Source organism: Mus caroli, unplaced genomic scaffold (assembly GCF_978045245.1).
Source record: "Mus caroli unplaced genomic scaffold, Mus_caroli_1 scaffold_13, whole genome shotgun sequence".
Lineage (NCBI taxonomy): Eukaryota > Metazoa > Chordata > Mammalia > Rodentia > Muridae > Mus > Mus caroli.
The window spans coordinates 11,645,832-11,658,712 of NW_028227268.1; the positions used below are offsets into that span (position 1 = coordinate 11,645,832).

At 42.3% G+C, this 12,881-nt stretch overlaps 1 protein-coding gene across 2 annotated transcripts in view; it reads right to left on the bottom strand.

Moving 5' to 3' along the window:
- Map2k6 (mitogen-activated protein kinase kinase 6) overlaps positions 1–12,881 on the bottom strand; it is a 116,379-nt gene that overhangs the window by 19,684 nt on the left and 83,814 nt on the right. For both annotated transcript variants that reach the window (XM_021176183.3, XM_029483592.2), the window contains exons 3-7: positions 5,602–5,650; positions 4,922–5,035; positions 3,225–3,344; positions 2,847–2,963; positions 1,480–1,531 (exon numbers count right to left, since the gene is read on the bottom strand). In XM_021176183.3, the coding sequence (XP_021031842.2) occupies positions 1,480–1,531; positions 2,847–2,963; positions 3,225–3,344; positions 4,922–5,035; positions 5,602–5,650 (452 nt within the window). The remainder of the gene's footprint in view (positions 1–1,479; positions 1,532–2,846; positions 2,964–3,224; positions 3,345–4,921; positions 5,036–5,601; positions 5,651–12,881) is intronic.

Here is a 12,881-nt window from a genome sequence, read left to right on the forward strand (position 1 = left end):
CCCTAGAGAACCTGCTGTTCTTCTGGAGGTCCCAAGCTCAGACTCCAGCATCCACATCAGGCAGTTCACAACAGCCTGTAACTCTAGCTCCAGGAGACCAACGCCCTCTTCTGGCCTCTGTGGGCTCTGCACTAATAGATTAGATTGATGAAGAACTGGATGAATGTATGACAGACAGAGCTGAGGATGACTGGGCACCTACACACACACACACACACACACACACACACTGCAAGCATGAGGGACACAAGTCCAACCCCTAGAGCCCACATTAAAAGCTAGCCATGAGCCGGGCGTGGTGGCGCACGTCTTTAATCCCAGCACTCGGGAGGCAGAGGCAGGCGGATTTCTGAGTTCGAGGCCAGCCTGGTCTACAAAGTGAGTTCCAGGACAGCCAGGGCTACACAGAGAAACCCTGTCTCCAAAAACCAAAAAAAAAAAAAAAAAGCTAGCCATGGCCATACACCCCACCAACCCAGTTCTGTGGGGAAACAGGATCGCTGGGGTTTGCCTGCTGCTTCTGTGTGAGAGCCTGTCTCAAAGAAATGAGACAGGGAGTGACAGAGCAAGAACCTGACATCCTTCTCTACATGGTACATGGTAAACACACCCACACTCTTGTGTGCATGAGAAAGACACACACGCATGCACACATGCATACACTCACACAAATAAAAATAAATGAAAGAGCTAACAGGAGAAGAGGAAGGGTAGTAAAGAAGCAAGAGAGACAGAGAGAGAGAGAGAGAGAGAGAGAGAGAGAGAGAGAGAGAGAGAGAGAGAGAGAGAGAGAGTCATTTTTCCCACTTCCTGTAGCCTGGCAAAGCTCTGCTTTATTCTGGAGATTTCCAAGTTCTCAATGCTATCCGTAGCTCACCATGGTGAATTTCTATTCAGTTCAGGTATACTATAAAATTCATTTGTTCAGATATTCTCAGCCAAGGTAAAGGACGGCCAGGGCTTACAGCCTGAATCCTAAACATCTTCCAAAAACCCAGATGTAGGCTACTCAGGCTTTGTCCTCAGTTTAGCCCTACTGGGTAAGGCTGAAACCTTTAACGGGTGGGACTTGGATGGATGTTTTAGGTCACTGGAGACTGCCCTGGAAGGGGATTATGGGATGCCTGTCACATCATCTCTGTTTCTTTCCAGGTCATAAGCTGATTGAGCGTCCTCTACAACATAGTCCCACCATCTTGCTCCACCTCATCACTGGCCACAAAGTAACAAGGCTAGTAAACCCTAGACTGATCCAAAATAAACTTTCCTCTTCATCAGTTGATTTGTTACAGTAATAGAAATTTAACGCAACTGTTGACATTTTTTTTCTACAATGCCAAAGAGAAACCCTTTAGCTCTTCTGCCTGTCTTCTTCACCCCCCATACACGCAGGGAAGAGTGGGAGTGGGAGAGGAAAGGAGACACGGGGGGGGTGAACTTGGCAAAAGCAACTGCCAAGATAGCGCTACACATGCTTACCTCGATGGATAACAGACAGCTTACTGTGTAAATGTTCTAACGCTTTTACAATCTGCAAGAGAAACAGAGTCCATTTATTGAGCCCATCCCTGGAAAGAAGCTGAACGCTAAGTGTATTCCATTTTATTAATGTTCCCTGCTTAAAGATGCTGAATGCATGATTGTTCTCAACTAGTAGTGGCCCTAATGGGGAAAACAACAGGAAGTTACCAAAATTGGATGCCTCTACCACGGAGGACTGTATCTTAGAACGGATACAATTATAAGATTGTATCTTAAAGCGGTTCCTTCTGCTCTCTTAGCCATCATTTTCCTCCACCTTCCTGAACCTTGGTAGCCATTAAAGGTCGCCTTGTCTTCTAATACCATAAGAAAATATTAGGGCTGGAGAGATGGCTCAGTGGTTAAGAGCACTGGCTGACTACTTTTCCAGGGGTCCTGAGTTCAACTCCCGGCAACCACATGGTGGCTCACAACCATCTGTAATGGGACCTGATGCCCTCTTCTGGTGTATCTAAAGACAGCCACACTGTACTCATATATATATATATATATATATATATATATATATATATATATATATATATATATGAGTATATATATATATATAATCTTTTTAGAAAAAGAAATAAAGAAAACATTTTGAACCACAATATGCACTCAGATGTAGAAGTGATAAGTCAAAGATGATGAATACAGGTGTGGGGGGCCATGGTGGTCAGTTTTAATTATCAACGTGGTACAATTCAGAATCACTCTGAAGGAGAGTCTAAAGAGAGACTGTCTAGATCAGGTTGGCCTGTGGGCTTGTCTGTAGAAGACTGTCTTGATCTGTTCATTCAAGTTGAATGACCCTGCCCACTGTGGGCGGTACCATTCTCTAGGTAGTAGATTCTGGATTGGGTAAGACTAGAGAAAACAAAATGCATGCATTAAGTCAGGATGTAATATGACTAGCTACTTCCAGTTCTTCATGCCTTGACTTCTCTAAAATGCTGGTCTGTAACCTGGAATTGTGAGCTAAAGAAACCCCTACTACCTGTTAGGTTGCTTTTGTCGGGGGTTTTATTGTTATTTTGTGTTTGTTCTGTTTTGAGTTTTTGAGTTTTGATTTTGTGTGTGTGTGTGTGTGTTTTGTTTTATCACAGCCAAAGAAACAAAACTAAAATAGAAGCATTTGGCATGGTTTATCAGACTAGGTCAACGGCTGCATGTACTGCACAGAGACTGGTGAGAAAAGCATTTGCTTAGCCTCCCGCTGACACCGTACCCAACACGAATGTGTTAGATGGTAGTAACTAGGCAAAGACACGAAGCCTGGACTTCTCCCGTTCTCCTTAAGTAGGTGGGGTTCATGATATACTCACAGAAACTGCTATCTTTCCTAAGATATCCTCTGGAATTGTTTGACCTTTATCAATAACTTGTTTGTAGAATTTATCTAGTGACGTATCCATGAGCTCCATGCAGATCCACACATCGCCCTGGAGACCAATAAGTCCAAGGATTGTCAATGAGGAGGGAAACGGGAAAAAGAAAAATAAATAACCAACAATTTTCCCAAAAGGCTATTGTTTCTTGTTTGAGCTTTTGGAAGAAAGGGATGGTTTCTCCTCAAGCTTTGAAATCATTTAAAAGTAAGTACAATTTCCAAAAAGCAGCCTATCTGGCAGCGAGTAGTGAGGCTATGTGACCAGAGGCTCTTACGCTGTTGTCCTTGGACACTGGCCTGAAGGATCACTTACCTCCCGGAAGAGTGCACCGTAGAAGGTCACGGTGAATGGACAGTCCACCGTCCTCATGGAAACATCCAAATCCATCAGCAGCCGTTTCTGTTCCTGGCTATTCACTGTGGCCCGTATCCGCTGAATGGAAACACATATCAAACAGCATATGGTTACCGCTCTGAGGAAGAGTCACCTGAAAAAGCAGGAACCCACCAAAGCCCCATCCTAACGACAGAACCAAACTTCACACTGTTAGCAGAAACCTACCCACAGCATCTCTAAACATAAGCTGTTTGAACAAATGAAAAGATAATGACGATGGCTGACCATTTGACTCCCTGACCTGTCCCCCGATTAGAAGCAAAACATGGTGTATGTCAGAGAATGAGCAAGAATGCCAGAAAGCCCTTCAAAGCTGCAAAAGCAACCTCGTTTAATGTTTATGTCTATTCGATGCAAAATGTGAGGCCCTTGACTACTCTCTACTTACCTGGGTCCCAACAGTTTAGGAAAAGAGAACAGCCAGAGCTAGAGGGACAGCTCAGCAGTTAAGAGCACTGGCTGCTCTTCCAGAGGACCAGAGGACCCAGGTTCAATTCCCAGCACCCACATGGCAACTCACAGCTGTCTGGAACTCTAGTTCCAGGGGATTTGACACCCTCTTCTGGACTCTGTAGGCACTGCACACACGTGGTGCACATAGATGCAGTCAGGCACACACACATACATACACATACAATAAAGATAAATAAATCTTTAAAAAAAAATTAAATAGCAGAAAAAGAAAAAAATCCCCAATTTGGGGGGAGCCTTGAAGTACTATATTACAGTCACCCTTAGGTATGACTTAGGAATTCATTCTGGGATGAATTTGGGTAACAAAAGGTACAGATGATTGTGTCTCTAACATAAAGTGCTGTCATTTGGACACGTAGCTTCCCACATTCTAAGGACACCCCTCGACTATGCAGAATCCACTTAAGCCATGTAGGCTGACTCCAAACTTCTGCCCATAGCTCAAGATCTATATAATCAATGCTAGATACATTTCATCCTCCTTTCCCTACAAATAGAGACAATTTTCTTTCTCTGTTTTTTGCTTCTTGATTTTCAAGGGGTGGTTTTTTAAGCCAACACAATATGCTATTAAAGAGCCTTTTGTTTAGAATCTGATTTTATAAAAACAACAACAGAAATAACAACACTTCAACATAATCAAGGAAATTTTCTTTGGATTGGTATTAGATGAGGTTTTTAAAGTACTATAAATCATTTTAAGTGCAATTAGTTACCAGTAGCAGGGACCAGAGGGATGCCTCAGGGGTTAAGAGCACATACTGGGTGTGTAGAAAACCAGAATTCAGTTTCCGGACCCGAAATCAAGTAGTGCACAATTGCTTATACTTCCAGCTCCAGGGGATCTAAAGCCCTCTTCTGCCCTGCGAAAGTACCTGTACCCTGGGGCATAGTCTCTCTCTCTCTCTCTCTCTCTCTCTCTCTCTCTCAAAAATGTTCTTTAAAAACTAAAAGTGTGAGAAAAGGAAGACTTAGAAAATAAAGTTGATACGACTCAAAGTTTAAGATCCACCAAAAAAAAAAAAAAAAAAAACTTTATTGTGGGTTCTTTTGCTTCTGTAAAAAGGGCTAGTTCACAGTTGAGATGGGCAAGCACATACACTGAAGAAATAAAACATTTTTCGGAATGTCAACTCTACCTTCACTGCCATGATCTGCCCGCTGGGCACGTGACGCATCTTCTCCACCACCCCGTACGCACCTCGCCCCAGCTCCACTATTGGCTCCAGGTCATCTGCCTTCACCTCAAAGTTCTGCAAGGAGGAAAGGTGGTCACGAAAGAGGAAAAGTGAATACTAAACAGGACACCGAGTAGGCTACCCTTTATCAGTTTTCTTCTGGTGTCCTTGGTGTGATACAGCTCGGCCCTCAAGTCCTTTTAACATGGCAAGGTGCCAAAGCCAGGAGCACAAAGGAAATGTTCAGGATTCCTATGGTAGACAACCTGCTTGTCCTTAGTAATAGACCCAACCCCACCCAACTCGGTATTCAAACTGTGCCTCTGAATCTATCTACATTGCAGCTCCTTAGACTCTATGACTGGCTAATGGCAACTAGACCTGTGTGGCTTTGAGAAACACTGTCCCAAGAGAAGCATCTATTGGACTCAGATGCCTTCCTTGAGGACCACAATCACTTGACTGCAATTCACAATTCAAAATAGTAAAATCGTCAGGAGTCAGTTCTCTTTTAATTCAACACCCTTTTTTAGCCCGTGCCCTGACATTCCACCACAGGGAATAGCTTTTCCAGTGTCCAGTGGGGAAGAGTGCATACGAGGTGATCAAAGGACCAATCGGTCCGACATGACTTTTCTCACCTGGTTTCCAATAGATATGCAAGCCTTGGAGTCTAAATCCCGAGGCGGCCTAAGAAAGATAAGGGATAAAAGAAGCAGCGTGAGGTATTTGGTCAACTGTGTCCCTTCCCAAATAGGTCAGCTTATGGATTTGCTCTAAGGAAACTGGTGCAAACTGATGGTCAAACAGAGGGACAATGGAGAAGAGGGCGGGGCTTGAAATAAAATGCATTTGGGTTTCACTTGCACCATCTCTCAGAGCATCTCACCCTTCTTTAACATGGGAGAATAGTACACATACTTGGTGGCGTAGGGATGAGTATTAAATGAGATGCTCCAAGTAAAATCCTACAGTAAATGTCCAATAAAGAGGCATGAATGTCACATAGAACAAAGCTTTCGAAATCACGGCCTCTGACCCCATGCGCTGTATAATTCCGGTGATTATGAAAAAAAAAAAAAAAAAAAAACTGACGCCAGGAAAAGCTTTCTGAACAACCAAACATCAATCTAGAAATCAAAGCCATAGTGAAACGGATTGGTTTCTGGTGGCACTCACCTGTGCTGCATGGGGTGGCCTCTCTGCAGCCTCGATTCTGAGCGCACAGCATGCATCCTGCTCATAGCATGCACTGTCACATGCCATGACACGTCAATGAACACTGCCTGAAGTACCTTGGATATAATTACAGACTACTGCATATGATTGTTGATGTGATTTCACTAGGCATACAAACCTCTCTGCTCCCTAATCGTTCCATGATGGGAAACAAGGCCTTAATATTGTCATGCTAACATCTCTTAGTGTTTAAGTAAGCCCTACAACCATCCCTTAGTGTTTAAGTATCCAAGTGGTACGCATTATATTGGAATCTTTAATTATGAAAACTGCTGTTTGACATGCTGACTTAAGTTTCATAAAACAATTGTTAAGTGTATTTTGACTTGGGATTAGGACAGAGTTTCAAACAATGTCTGAAATGGCCCTAACTAGAGTCTTGCTGTTTTGAAATACTTAGTTATACCAAGTGGCATTCTCAGTATGGACAGTTATGAGATAAAAACACTGATCAACTTGGCGAAACACTGAAGACACTCTCCATACTGCAGTATCAAATACTCAGCCACTATAGCAGTTTTCATAATTAAAGATTCCAATATAATGCGTACCACTTGGATACTTAAACACTAAGGGATGGTTGTAGGGCTTACTTAAACACTAAGAGATGTTAGCATGACAATATTAAGGCCTTGTTTATGTAAAAACAAGCAAGTACATCTGTTTCATTAATATGCAAATTTGCTTTAATATTCATCAATGGCTAAGTTATACATATGCCAAGGAAATATCTTAAAATAAAGTTATTTAGGATTTACTCTTAGTAGATGTCTAATATGTATTCCTCAAAATTCCTATATACGTGACGTTATATTTTAAAATTCATTGACCAAAAACAGGTCATGAGTGGAAAAAGCTTAAGTAGCCCTGATACAGACAATAATGCTATGGTGATACACTTGTTAACGCTTTCCTTCATTCAAGACTACCAACATGTTCAATTATTTTTACCATTTGTTCCCATAATTGTTTTTTTTAAAAACTGGAATGTTGTCTTAACTTACAAAAGTCATAGAAAACAAGAACTCCAAAATACTATGTCACCCCCTCCCTGCTTCATTGGATGTCCAAAAGGACTTGTTCCTGACCAAGAAGAACTCAGGTCTCCTGACTACCATCTCATCATACTTTCGTATCTACAGGCCCAAGCCCAGTGACATTTCTTTTGTACATAGGGAACATTCTATTCCAGGACTGTCTCAGGAGCCAGAGGTTTGTTGACTTCGTGTTTCCACGGTCTCCTCCTGGGCATTGGTTTTTATTATCTGTGCTCTGGGTTGGTAGAAAACAGCCGAAGAGAACAGTGTTTGGCTCTGGCTGGGTACCTCACCGGGAACTGAGAAGGGTACCTTCTCAAAATAAAGGCACCAAAAATAAGAGATGCCAAGACACAGGTGCCTAACATGATCAAGCAAAGGGAACAAATAGCAGATGAAGACAGGCAATATTGGTGCTACCCTTACAAAGAACAAGCAGCCTAGCAATGCACGTCTCCTTGGATGCACATTCATGCCAGAACTGTCTGCAGAACAAAATAAAGGAAAATGGAGGGAAGGGAGAGAAGATGAAAGGGAGAGAGTAAGGATCACTTGCCACCCTGGTTAGATGGAACTGTGGACTTGACAAGCCTACTGTCATCTGAGCCGAGAGCATAGATTTGGGAATCGCTTAGATCCGATTGACCTGTGTGCATGCCTGTGGAGAACTGTCTACTAATTAAGTTAGGAGGGCCCCGCCCACCATGGGCGGTGTCATTCCTATTCATGTAGACCTGGGTTATATAAGAAAGCTAGCTAAGCATGAGCTGTGGCTGAGCCAGGGGCTGAGCCAGAGAGCAGAGTTCCTCTACAATTTCTGCTTTCAGGTTCCTGGCTCAGTTCTTATCCTGACTTCCCTCAGCGACGGGCCATGACCTGGAGGTATAATCCAAATAAATCCTTTCCTCCCCAAGAGTATTTATCACACGGAAACCAAAAGACTATCGGGACACTTGCTGAATGTTCATTTTCTCCTTGTGTATTATGGTTTTTATCTATTCTGCTGAAACCACAAACACAAATAAAATCATGAAGGTAAAGGAGGAGTAGAAACATAAACGTGCCTGTCAATCTAAGACTTCCGGGGCAAGCCCTCCCTTACTTCAAACACCATTTCAGCTTGGCAGAACACTGGAACCTCTCCAAGACTAACTGAAAGCATAAGACAGGCTAGGGGAAGAAAGAAGACAACCTCAGTGTCGCACACATATCATAAAGCCCACATGTGTCCTGTTTCCCAGCAGGCAATTTGTCTTCAGAAAAGCCTTCCAGAAGAGCCGAGTTTCTACAACCTAATTTCTCCTTCTTTTTGAAGATTTATTTGTATTTCTTTTAAGTTCCATGTATGTATGTGTCTTTCTGTGTGTGGGTATGCACACATGGCTGTAGGTGCCTGTAGAGGCCAGTAGAGGGCGTCAGAGCCCCTGGGACTGGAATTACAGGTGGTTGTGAGCACACACACCGTGTGTGCTGGGAATAAAATTCAGACACTCTACAGAAGTAAGCACTCCTGCCTCTGGACCATCTCTCCACTCCTAACTTCTCATTCTTCAAACAGTCAAAGCTGTTTTTCCTTAGTTGTTACAATTTGTTTCCACTAATTGTAATAGCCTTTAAAAAGGAAGACAAATGTAACTAGAACAAAATCTTTGACATTTTCCCTTGGTAAAGGAGAAAGAAAAGTCACTAAATATTTGGGCTACCTCCAATTTCTTGCCAACCAATGAGATGACTGGATAGATAGATCCTCTTCCAGATCAAATTTTCTATTTGAAACCATGGCTTGCAAACCACCGCCTTCGGCCCAGCCAGCTATGAAAGTCTTTCATAAATTTAATGATTCCACAATATTCTATAAGAATAACCGGCAAAGAATGCAATTGATGCCACCATGGCTCCGTTACAACACAGGAGACATACTCTCTAGCTTTCCCAAATGCTTGCTGCCCCTGACTCTGATCTCTGCTTATACTTCATGGCAACATCATAGGACATGGTACCATTTTCTAAATGAAGAAGAATGCACACCAGAAAAGTTTGGTGATTTTATGAAGAAACATAATTAATGACTACACTGAGTATAAAATTCACGTCACCCGATCCTCAGCCTTGACCAAAGGAGTCAGAAGAGAAGAAAGAAGTTAAAATAACTGGATAAAGTGCCTTACCCACTCCACAATTCCCATGCAAATCAGACTGAATCAAGGGATGGGTTCCCAATACTCAGGCTTCCAATGAAAATGACGAATCCACCCAAGCCTGGGGCCTCTGGGTTCATCAGCTCTGCCAAAAGTATCAAAGGCTGGGGCCAAGCCTGACAGCTCAGGTTGGATTTTCTGACACTGGGTTCCTCACATCCAGAGTTGAACATATTCGTTTGCCTGAGGTAGCCACCGTTAGCCACAGAAAGCTTAAACCTGGATATTCTTGTCAATTATTCAATATTTTATTCCTCTGGGGAAAGAACCAAACTTAGTAGAAAATTCTTTCCCTGGAAGACCAAATGTATTCTAAAGGTTGCCTAAGACAACCAGTAAATACCAGTGATGGCCTAGTTTGATAATTATTTACTTACCTATGACTGTATATAAGCAACCAGCTCATTGGTCACTGTTACATGTACTGTTCATTTAATTTATCAAAGACCCACCTGCTATGCAGATAAACAGCTCACTAGCTACTATTACATGCATTGTTTATTTTATTACGTACTCAGAAGCATGATAGATCATGTATATAAAACAGCCTTTTGACCTTCTGTGATACTCAAGGAACTATGTCTCCACTTCAGTGGGAAGAATTAACATCAAAAGACATAAAATGATTTCAGATTCTTCAATAAGATAATAGCATGAGAACCCGGGGCTCTACCATGATGAATTCTCACTACAGAGGTCAAGGGCTCTCATTTACTAACCAAGAACTATTAGGTCTGATCTCGCATATAGCTAAGAAGGTCCCTGAACCTCCGGTTTCCCTAGCTCTATATGCCAGCTTGCATGCATAAAAGCTATGCCATAAAACTAAACAATTTGCAGCGACCTTTCACTGGGCAGCTGTCTTAGTCAGGGTTTCTATTCCTGCACAAACATCATGACCAAGAAGCAAGTTGGGGAGGAAAGGGTTTAGTCGGCTTACACTTCCATGCTGCTGTTCATCACCAAAGGAAGTCAGGACTGGAACTCAAGCAGGTCAGGGAGCAGGAGCTGATGCAGAGGCCATGGAGGGATGTTCTTTACTGGCTTGCCTCCCCTGGCTTGCTCAGCCTGCTCTCTTATAGAACCCAAGACTACCAGCCCAGAGAAGGTCCCACCCACAGGGGCCTTTCCCCCTTGATCACTAATTGAGATAATGCCTTACAGTTGGATCTCATGGAGGCATTTCCTCAACTGAAGCTCCTTTCTCTGTGATAACGCCAGCTGTGTCAAGTTGACACAAAATTAGCCAGTACAGCAGCTATTATGATAGACCAAGATCTGGGCCACAGATGAGGGTTTCTAATCTCAATAGTGATCTTCTCACTTGATCCCAATCTTCTGAAGAAGAAACTTAAGCTTGCTGCAACAAGAAATCATGCCTAAACGAAGGTATGCAACTGGAGAAGCTTAAAGTCCAAACATGAAACTAAGCTGAAGGACTTTGCACACAGCACCTGACCCTTGAATAGTCCTCCGTTTCACTTCCCAAGTGAATGAGAAAAACTCCCTGACACACATACCAAGTGACTTGTCAAGGTTAAATGAACTGCTAATTATTAGCATAGAATTGAATTTGAACTAGTTACTACCAGTCAAGGGAGGTGACAACTCAGAAAACAGAGGCAAAGACAGTGCCTCAGAACAAGCATGCCATAAATCCACACAGGGTAAGCTAAGGACCGGCCTCCAGGCTCTCTGCTCTACCCCAGCACAGCAGGAAGGGGAGAAGTAAAAATGGTACTTGTCTCTATCTGACAACACATCTGACTAGAAAATTACAAAATCCAGAAGCTCTACGTCAGCTAGTGTCTCTGTGAACAAGGACAAGGTTATTCTAAAGCTAATAAGAAAAGACTCTTTCAGGGGCCAATGTAACTTTGGAATACATGTTTGTATATGTACATGTGTGTATATGTAGACATATGTGTGTGTGTATGTGTGTATGTGTGTGTGTTACAAAAGCCTAAGAAAAAAAATTAACTTTCCAAAAGAGCAAAATAGGAGAAACCACATTCCCTATGACATAATAAGATAGTGTGAGCCCAGAGAAAGAGCAGAAAAGTCAAGAGAACAGAATAGAAAAAAAAAAAATGCAGAGATGGCCCAATTACTATCAGACAAATGAAAATGGCAATTCAACAGGGAAAGGACAGTTCACAGCCATCTGAACTACATCAACTGGAAATGTGTCAACAAAAACAAACCAAAACCCCTCAGTGCAATAGACGGTGTACAAAACCTTAGCTCCAAATGGACCTTGGGCTTCAAGGTAAAGGTAAAATTTCTAAGCAGGATCACTGAGAATCCTCAAGACCGAAGGTAATAAGAGTTCTTATGTATCAGAGGCATAATCTGTAGGAAGAATAACAACTAATAAATAATACTCCAGGGCTAGAGAGATGGCTCAGCGGTTAAGAGCATTGACTGCTTTTCCAGAAGTCCTGAGTTCAATTCCCAGCAACCACATGGTGGCTCATGACCACCTGTAATGGGATCAGATGCCCTCTTTTGGTGTGTCCTAAGATAGCTACAGTACATATATACATATGTGTGTGTATATATATATACATATATATATATATAATCAAAAAATAAATAATATTTCATCAAATCAAAATTTTCTGCCCTGTAAAAAAAAAAAAAAAAAACAATGAAAGAATGAAAAAGACGAATTACACACTGGAAGATGTAGTTTCAAATAAGATAACTGGGAAAGTCCTTGTGCGTAGAATACATAAATAACTCAACAGCCAGTCACAGGAAGGCAGGGTAGCTCAGTGGAGAACAATCTCGGCTTTACCAAACCTGGGGTCCTGAGCTCAATATCTGGGATCCACTTGGTAGAAAGAGAAAATGGATTCCCTCTGACCTCCACAGGCAAGTACACACACACACACACACACACACACACACACAGACACACACACACACACACACACACACACACACACGGGGTGGGGGTGGGGCGGTAATAAAAAGAGAAAGGTCAATCACAGAGGATAGTGGAGGTGGTGAGAAAAAACAACATATAATTGTATACATATACTTATATATACATATGTGTACATGAAAGTTTCACAGAGAAACCAATTTCTTTGAAATGCTAACAAAAAGGTAAATTAAAAACAAAAACAATCCTCTAATAAGATGTAGGCAAAAGCCGGGGAGTGGTGGCGCATGCCTGCAAAGGCAGGTGGATTTCTGAGTTCGAGGCCAGCCTGGTCTACAGAGTGAGTTTCAGGACAGCCAGGGCTACATAGAAAAACCCTGTCTCAAAAAAAAAAAAAAAAAAAAAAAAAGATGTAGGCAAAAGATATGAACAAGAGATAGAGAGAGGCTTCAATAGTTAAGAAAGTATACTGCTCTTAGGGGTGCGGGGATCCTAAAAACTGACTCACGACCACCTGTAAGTCCAGCTCCAGGTGATTCTATGGTCCGTACTAGAGT